The sequence below is a fragment of the Oryx dammah genome, unplaced genomic scaffold (genome assembly GCF_014754425.2).
Source record: "Oryx dammah isolate SB20612 unplaced genomic scaffold, SCBI_Odam_1.1 HiC_scaffold_9, whole genome shotgun sequence".
Classification (NCBI taxonomy): domain Eukaryota; kingdom Metazoa; phylum Chordata; class Mammalia; order Artiodactyla; family Bovidae; genus Oryx; species Oryx dammah.
Window position 1 is genome coordinate 43,688,082 of NW_024070193.1, and position 9,598 is coordinate 43,697,679.

Sequence of the window (9,598 nt, forward strand, 5' to 3'; positions counted from 1 at the left end):
GCCCTTGTGCACCCTGATTAGAGAGTAGCCCCCATTCACCCCAACTATGGAAAGTCCGCGTGCAGCAATGAAGGCCCAGCACAGGCAAAAATAAATAAATAAAGAATGACAATAGGGACTTTCCTGGTGGTCCAGTGGTTAAGACTTCACACTTCCACGGGACAAGACCCATGATTTTGTTGGCAGTAGCCAACTGGGGAGTGTCTCCTTACACCATTCCTTCAGGGCAATCACTGTACAGGTTCTCATTTGTTTCAGATGGTGTATTAATTTCCTATATTTAATCTATTTAATCAATACAAGTAATATATTTATAACCTATTTATATAAGTAAATGCATACATGCAAAATGTATCATGTAACATATAATTTATCTATACAAATATATCTATATATTTATATAGTAATATATCTATTGTTATTTATATAGCATATCTGTTTTATGCATAGTTCAGATTTCTGCTAAGTAGCATAAAATATAACATGTAGTACAAAATTTATAAAATATAAAAATATACATAGTATTATTTATATAGTACATCTCCTATTAAATATATATGGGCCAGAATCTTACATCCTAACATTTTCCTGTAAATGTTAACAAGGTGAGTTATTAGCATAATTGTACTATATTGTATAATTATGCTATACTGTACTATATAAATGATAGCTATTATTACTATTAATTACAATCACTCATAGAGCATTGAATGTTGATTCTGTGTCAAGTTCCGTACTTTATGCACTATGTCTTCTAATTTGTGTTCATCTTATTCCCATTTTCCTGATGCAGCAACACAGGCCTAGAAAGGTTAAGCCCCTGCATGATGATATGAGTGTACTATGAAATGCCCTGTACGTGTGAGGAATTTAGCTGTTCTCCACTTCTTGGCTGTTTTACTTGTTTCTGGGATCCTCGCAATTATTTTTTTAAAAACCATGTTGGTTTTCGGAGTGTTTGCCGCTCTGGTGCCATCCTGGAGGTGGGTGGGGCACATGTACCCCACACCCCTGGACCTCACATGGGGGTGTTTCCGCTCTTTCCCACAGAAGGATTTACTGCTCCATGAAATTCCCAGCAGCACCACATCGCTCTGCTCCAGGAAGACAGGTGTGGAGAAAGAGATGGCCAAGGAGATCTGCCAGAAATACCTGGAGACGAGAGCAGGGAGGCTGCCGGAGGCCCACGCCGAGGCCTTGGTCATGGCCGCCTGCCTCTGTCTGCGGAGGCGCAACGCCAGCCTGGCAGAGGTGAGCCTGAAGCTCAGCCCTTCCCTAGCGATGAGCCCTGTTTGTGAGTCAGCTTTACCAGGGGCCCATTACAATCCCTTTACCAGTCCCTTCACCGAGAAGTGATTTCATACTCCAGAGCCGTATTTGGTTGCAAACAGCAGTGTCTGCTGGAGCTGACAGCAGCTAAGCTGGAGTCAGAGGTCCTGAGGGTACCTCGAACCATACTCTCAGATATAACAGAAGTCTATCTGTTTTCTCTGAACCTGCTTTATTCCTAGTCCTCTCTGTGGGCCCCTTTTCCTTCCCTCCATCCTGTTGGTCGGAGAAGGCAATGGCAACCCACTCCAGTACTCTTGCCTGGAAAATCCCATGGACGGAGCAGCCGGGTAGGCTTCAGTCCATGGGGTCTCGAAGAGTCAGACACGACTGAGCGACTTCACCTTCACTTTTCCCTTTCATGCATTGGAGAAGGAAATGGCAACCCACTCCAGTGTTCTTGCCTGGAGAATCCCAAGGACAGCAGAGCCTGGTGGGCTGCCGTCTATGGGGTCGCACAGAGTCGGACACGACTGAAGTGACTTAGCAGCATCCTCTTGGTCAGGGAATACAGCCATATTCACTTACATGTCATAGTTCTGTTTTCAGTAAGTGGCCAAGTCTCCAGGCCCCAGTTTCAACCTCTTAGTGAGAGAAACTCATTGGCTTAGCTAGAGTCAGGTGTCCACCTGTTGGCAATCAGGTAAGGTAGGAGTTCAGCATATAAACCTCCTGGCTAGGGGGGGTCAAGCCTGGCAGGTGGCAGGGCCAAGTCCCAGAGAAAGGAATCATTTCTTAGCCCATGGACTAGGCAGACACACCAGAAATCAACCACCACAGCAGATAAACATTTTCCTATGGTTAGGATATGCAGAAGTGGTTTCCATGGTAGTAGGTATAAATTTGGGGACCAAATTTGCTGTGTCTTTTTAAGACAAAGTAACTGCCTGAGAGGGCTCTTAGAGGTTACCCCACTGAGTGATTTTGAAGTGGTGTCTGGCAGAGAGGGGCTCCTTGGGAGAACCTTTTAGCAGAAAGAGAGCTGCAGGCCCTCCCTACCCATGACTCCAACCAGACACCCATTGTCACTTCTCATAACTGTATTGGGTTCTTAGTATTTTATTTGAGGAAAGGGTTTGGTAGCTGGAAAAACAACAACAAAGCCTTCAAACACCAATGCTTACAGCCAAGCCTCCCATTTTACGGACGAAGTCGAGACCCAGAGAAGTGGGGATGAGGCCAGAGGGGTTTTTGGTCAGAGCCCTCTGGACTCCTGGCTCAGCCTCAGGTTCACCATCTTTTGCACCGGGGCATGGCAGGAGCCAGAGACCAAGTCCTGACTCTCAGCCTGGGCTGGCTTCCGCTACCTGAATGCACTCGCTCATTCAGCAGTGGCGTGCTGGACCCTGGGGATAAATGAGGAACAAGGCAAGCCAGTGCCGCTTTCCTGGAGTTCACAGACATCGTGCAGTAACTGTCTGGTGAGTGGTGTATGACAGGGGAGCCCCGCCCAGGACTTTCCCGAAGAAGTAATATGTAAGCAAATGAAGAACAATCCAAGCCGAAGGAACAATGCATGCAAATAGCCTGAGCTGAGCGCGAGCCTAGCAAGGTCAGGGGCCTGGTAGAAGGCCAGGGTGGCTAGAACACAGAGTGCATGGGGCAGAGTGGCTTGTGATGAGGCTGCTGGGGAAAAACCCGACAGTAGAGGGCTTCGCAGGCACAGTCAGGATTTGGAGAAAGTCACTGGGGGTATTCAGCAGGCGCAGAACATAATCAGACTTACGCTTTAAAAAGATCTCTTTCCCGCAACCGTCCTTCGTTTTATTCTTTTGTTCAGGGTATCAGTTAAAGTACATTCAAAGAAGCTGCTATGATGAGGAGACTCCAGAGTAAGGGAGATAGAAATTTATTCTTTTTAGCTCAAGAGTTTGAGTGTTGGCAGTCCAGGGCTGATGTGGCAGTGTCTCAGTATTAGGGATTCAGGCTCCTGTAAAATAGCTCTGCTATCCTTATCATGTGGCTTCCATTTCAGTGTCCAATAAGGCTGCTGTAGCTCAGGCCATCACATTTACATTCCAACCTCTGAAAGGCAGTTTAAGAGGAGAACATATCCTCTTCTTTTTAAGGGTGTGACTTGGAAATGCACACATCACTTTTTCTCACATCCCATAGGCCAGAACCGAGTTATGTAGTTTTGTAGTTTTTAGCTTGACAAACATTTACTGGGTACATTCTGTGAAGATTTATCTCAAAAGGTAACATTTGAACTGGGCCTTGAAGCATGAGGAAGCATTTGCTATGTAGAATAAAAGGGACAGGGCACTATACATATACACAAAGGAATGAGAAATGGTCCTTGTCCCCAGTATTTCACAACCAAGCTAGGAAGATGAGAGATCAGTAAGGCCTGGACTTGAAGACAAGCAGACTTGGTTTTAGTGGTCAGCTCTGCCACTCACGGACTGGGTGACTTTGGGCAAGGAACTTAACCTCTCTGATCTTTTAAATTTTTCTTTATAAAAACTCCCTGTACGTTGTGTGTCAAAGGTGCTGTGTAAATTGCAAGGCACTGAGCAACTGAGATTTGTTATTTTTACTAAGGGTAGGTTTGTGTGCCATTTGTATGAGAGAGAATATGTGTGTAAGGAAGAAATATTTCTTCCCTGCCTGCCTTTAATCTTCCTAACCTCCCTAACCAGAAAAGCCCTCAGGTGCAGTATCTATATTACTTAGGGCATTTCCAGTTGAAAGTGATAGAAACTCAATTCAAATTCTTAGATACAGACACACAGACATGTAAACAGAAAGAGAAAGAGAAGGAAGCAGGGCGCCTGTGAATGAGCGATTTATTGGCTCATTTAACCACATCACAGGCAGGATAGGCATTGCTGGGGCAGCCAGGCCCAGGGTCCCAACCAGCAAAAGTACAACAGTTTGACTCTCTTGTGCCTTTGGCCCCTGTGCTCACTCTCTCTACCCCCGCACACCACCCCCATCTCTAGCCCCTGCTTTACCCTGTGTGGGAGCTTCATTTTCTCCTACTGTAAACACATTTTCTTTGTGAGGCAGGGTATCTGGCTGTGCCACTGTGAAGGAAAAGACAGTGTTTCCTCAATAAATATTAGGTGCAAGAGTCCCAGAGAAGGATTCTGATTGGCCTAGTTGGGTCACATGGTCAAATCTGGATCAATCATTAAGGTCACAGGGATGGGATACTGAGATTGACCCATCTGGGTCATGTGCTGAGGTCGACGGTGATGAGGTCAGCTCTTTTCAAAGGAAGGATGCTGTTCTTCCAGGCAAAGCAACAATCATTTAGTTCTTCAGTCTCTCTCTCTCCCTGCCTGGGAGATCTGTTAGATTTTTAATTTCAGAAAGAGTTCTTGATGAGTGCTCTCTCTTCCCCAAGGTGTGTAGCTCTGTGGCCACTGTGGAAGAGCAGCTGAGAGGTCAGGAGACCTCGCTCCCTTGTAGTGGGCTTTCTGAGGGCACAGGCTCTTCCTCCAACACCCCAGAAGAAACAGATGACGTGGACAATTCCAGCTTCGATGCCTCCTACTCCACGAGGGCTGCACCCTGGGCTGGGGCTACCTCCTCACCTCCCCTGACAGCGGATGAAGAAGGCATGCTGCTGGCTGGTGGAGGAGTGGAAGCTGACTCCTCCGCTGAGGCCTGTGCCCTTCCAGAGCCTCCCCAGGATGGTAAGGGTGGTGTCTCAGTACTTAGACATGGTCACTTATGTCCCTTAACTCAGCCTGTCATTTATTCCTTTTCTCCCTCATTCATGCATTAATTTTGTTATTCAGCTGTCCACCTGCCAGCTGACTGGACGAAGAGAGTCATCCTCCTTTCCGTCCGCACCCCCCGCCCTCCTGATGTCCAGTCCCTCACTCAGGCCTCTCTATTGACCTAAATATCCTTCACCTCCATCTGCTTATTTGCATTGCCTGTCCCCATAACCCTCCCCCTCGTCTAAACTACTCTCCTCTTGCTGGATGACTGTATGGCCTCCCTGATCTGCTCTGGTCCCTCACCAGTTCTTCTTCCAGGGACCAGCCACTGTGGTTTTTAATTTTTTTTTATTAATAGTGATTTTACTTTTTTCTCTTTCATATAAAAATGCTTCCCCCTGAATCACCATTACTAGATATAAGAAAGATAATTATGTTTGCTTCTACTTATAAATATAGTGTATGATATTTGTAAAAGATAACAGTATTGGGAAACTATACAGGGAAGAACAAAATTGGCTTTTTCTTATAGGAAAAACTGGAAAATTAGTGCCAATTTTCTAATATTTTAACAAATCTACAGTGAGCATTCTTCAACTTATTTATGTATATCATTTGAATTAGGGTTAATCACATTATAAATATTACTTCTATGCCAGCAAAATGCACATTAAAAATTCTGATGTTCTCTACCAAACACTCATCAAAAAGATTAGGAAACTTATAATTCTAATGACGAGTTAGAGAGTCCTCACTTGCCTACATCCTAGAAACTTTTTTTTTTTTTTTACTTTACAATACTGTATTGGTTTTGCCATACATTGACATGAATCCGCCACAGGTGTACATGAGTTCCCAATCCTGAACCCCGCTCCCACCAGCCTCCCCATATCATCTCCCTGGGTCATCCCAGTGCACCAGCCCCAAGCATCCTGTATCCTGGTTTTTTACAAACAACTCCTGTCACCCCTCGTTTAAAGCCCTTTTGTGGTTCCCCATTGCACTTAGAGACCAAGTAAAAACTTTCCCTTGGGACTAGCAAAGCTCCTTGTGGTCTGTCGCCACCTGCCTTTTCATCCTCACTTCACACCTTGCCAGCTGCTTCCAAAGATACTTTCTATTTCTGCCTCCTGGGTCCAAATACACCAGGTTCCTTCTGAAATAAGCATTCAGAATGCCTTTACAATTCAGCATCCTCTTCCCCTAGTAAACGTGGCTCTGAGTGTCTCAGACTCTGACCTTTCCTGTTGTTCTTCTTCCTACATGGAAGTGAGAGGAAAAAAAGAGAGTAAGCTTCATTCTAACACTGTCCCCCACTTCCAGCGGAGAAACATGGAAGCCCTTCCTCTCTGAAAGGTGGGGGTAGGTGGCAGGTTTTCCCTGCAAAGGCAGAAGCAGTGGCAGTGCTCATTCCACTTAGGCCTGATTCAGAACCCCGATTTAAGTGAAAAATTCTGACCAAGTCTGACTTTCTTAGAATTACAATAATAGTAACTATTTCCAGCTGTCAATAATCGCAAAAGGTATTTACGTTTTGTTCAAGTTGCTTTTCTTTACATTGAATGTCAGCTACAGAGACTTCGTGGAAAATCGAGATCAATGAGGCCAAAAGGAAACTCATGGAGAATATCCTGCTTTACAAAGAAGAGAAACTGGATAGCATCGAGCTTTTTGGCCCCTGATGACTTGAACACAGCTGAGGACCCTCGTCCTCCACTGGAAAGATGAACATCAGATCAAGAAAAAGATCTAAGGAAGAATCGAGATCTCCCAGGAAACACCAAACATCAGCTTCCCTTGGGTCAGGCGGAGAGACACTTCCACTTTTCCAGAGTGAGTCAGGAGAGATAGGACTCAGCTTTCTAAGACACACGAATCCACAAGTCCTCTTCCTTTCTGGGATTTGTCAATCAGAGCTCTGAGTTATCAGGCCACTGAAGTGAAAACCCTGGTACATGAGCCCAGGATGTGGGCAATTTTGTGGCTCTGGGGAGTATGTGATGATAACCACCCCCGCAGATGCCGTTGCCTGGCTCTCACTCTCGACAACCACTGGAGCATTCTGAGTGCTGATGGCACTTTCCGAAGCTAAGCTCTCTAGGTCATATTTGCCACCAGCCGCCTGCAAACTTCCATGACCTCAAAGACTTTCAACTTGCGTCCCAGTTCGGTTCTTCACTCCTTCCTCAAGGTCTCAAGTTTTACACATGCCAGACGCTTGGCAGAAGGCTCTGGAGATTTCTCTGCTTTCTCTTTTGGAAATCTTGTAACTCACAGATATTTATTTAATGCTTACTCTGCACCTTTATTTTCCCACCCCACTAACTCTAATACTTTAAATGTAGCTGTTATTTAGAGAGTATGTGTTATTTATGGCTGGATGAAGAACCAGGGGAACTAGTTTCATGATTGATTCTGCTGCTAATTAAGTCAAGCATTTAATTTGTGGGACCTCAGTTTCCTTGTAAGTAACATGCATTCATTCATTCTCCCTCCCTGGGCTGTTGGGGAGGAAGAGGTAGAGACATGGCTACAGAAATACTTGGAAAATGCACATCTTGTTTTATTAAATAAATTTTTAAAAAGGACATTAAGTGTCTACTTTTGTCATTCAACTAACATTTATGCAATGGGTTTATTTCTGAAAAGTCATGTTGCAAGTCTTTTTGTTAAAATGCTAGTTTAAATTCAGTGTGTCCTATTTTAAATAAGCCTAATATAGTGATTTTTTTTTATTTTGTAAGATAAAAACACATTGGTAAAGCTAATGTGTATCATAATTAGTTGTGTGTCCAGATGATATAGAGAAGTTTCTCTGCATCCATGAGTGGTATAGTGGGGTAGCTAAGAGGTTGGGCTCTGGCTCTAAAATGTTGGCTGTTAATAGTTGGATGATCTTGGGCCAAATTAGGGAGTTACTTTGAGTCTCCGTTTCCTCATCTGTACAATGGGGGAGGATAAAAAGTACCAGTTTCATAGGTTTGATAGTAAAAGGGCATTCAACAACCCCCCAGCAAGGTCAGCTTTGTACTAGTACATAAGAAATCTGAGTGGGCTCCAGCCCAGGTGGACAGTGATTTGTACTAACACCTTTGTCTTAAGCTCTGGTGGCTGCGAGGATTCAACTAGAGTCTGTGTTATGTACCCCAAAAAGGACTTGAGATGTGGTAAGTACCTTCAAATTATGAACAGTATGTTTCCAAAGCATTTTGAGCAATAGAGGACAGTTGCCAATTGGGTAATGTTTCCATATGACCCAGAAATTCCACTCCTATGTATCTAAGAGATGAAAACATGTTCATATAAAAACTTGCACACCAGTTTTTATAATAGCAGTATCCATGATAGCCAAAAGGTAGAAACAACCCAAATGCCCCATCAACAGAATGTGTGGCATATGCATACAATGGAATTGTATTCAACCATAAAACATGAAGTACTGAAGCAACATGGGTGAACTTGAAAAGATAATGCTAACAGAAGCCAAACATATATACTTCCATTTTTGTGAAATGTCCAGAACAGGCAAATCTATAGAGACAAATTAGGAGTGTGTGTTGGGGGGGAGCAAGGAGTGGTTTGGGGAGGGAAGTGGTTATGATCACAAGATTTTAGAGTGATGAAATGTTCTAAAATTAGATTATGGTGATGGTTGCACAACTCTAAATATACTAAAATATAATAGAATTATATATTGGTCAACTTTATGGTATGTAAATTATATCTCAATAAAATTATTAGAAGCACACAGAGTGGTTACTCACAGACATAAAACATTTTGTATCTTGAGGCTCCATTTCTCATTTTTTACTACACACAGGGTATTTTCATTTATTCTGGATCCTGTTTTTTCTTGTCTTTTTTGGCTATTCTTCCTCAACAGTACATTTGGAGCACTTCCTTCTTTTTGCCTGCTATTCCATTGTATGGTTATTCTGTAATTTATACAACTAACTTCACTTTCTGGATACTGAGATTGTTTTCATTCTTCCTGCAACCAAACCTTTCAAACAGGTTACATCAGTATAAGGTCAGTTGGTGATGTATGGGAGTGCATTTCTGCACATCCTCAACTACAGAGAATTATCATCATGCTTTTTGATCACTGCTAACCTAATGGGTGAAAACATAATTTTATTTGTACTCATTAAATGATTGAAAATGGAGCCATTTTTTCATATGGCAACATGAAATTTAATCAATTTTGTGATTTGTTACGTTCATCAGTTCCTTTGCCCACTTAATTATCTTATTGCGAGTTTTTACATAGTAAGGCCATGAGCCCCTTGCTATGTGTTGCAAACATCTTTCCAAGTTTGTACCTTGTTTTTTAACTTTGATGTTTGTTTGCCAGAGGATAGTTTACATTTTTGTGTAGGCTTTTGTCCCCACCCCACCCCCCACCCCGTGGTTTCTAATTCCAAATCCGTCAGTTTCTGGGTTTGTCACTGGGTCTCTGAACCACAGTTTCCTGCTCTGTAAATGGAGTGATGACGCGAGTGTGGGTTTGATCAGCGCATCTGAATCTGAAGGCGTCCTGCTAAAGGGGACAGCGCTGAGCAGTAGGAACAGCCCCGGGAGTACGGATCAGTCGG

The 9,598-nt window shown here is 43.5% G+C and overlaps 1 protein-coding gene across 1 annotated transcript in view; it reads left to right on the forward strand.

Annotated features, from left to right (window-relative positions):
- The window catches only part of IRAK2 (interleukin 1 receptor associated kinase 2), a 54,298-nt gene extending 46,705 nt beyond the window's left edge, over nt 1-7,593 (forward strand). The window contains exons 11-13 of the mRNA XM_040246106.1: nt 1,051-1,251; nt 4,682-4,973; nt 6,573-7,593. Coding sequence (XP_040102040.1) covers nt 1,051-1,251; nt 4,682-4,973; nt 6,573-6,685 — 606 coding nt within the window. The 3' untranslated portion in view covers nt 6,686-7,593. The remainder of the gene's footprint in view (nt 1-1,050; nt 1,252-4,681; nt 4,974-6,572) is intronic.
- The last annotated feature ends 2,005 nt before the right edge of the window (nt 7,594-9,598 follow it).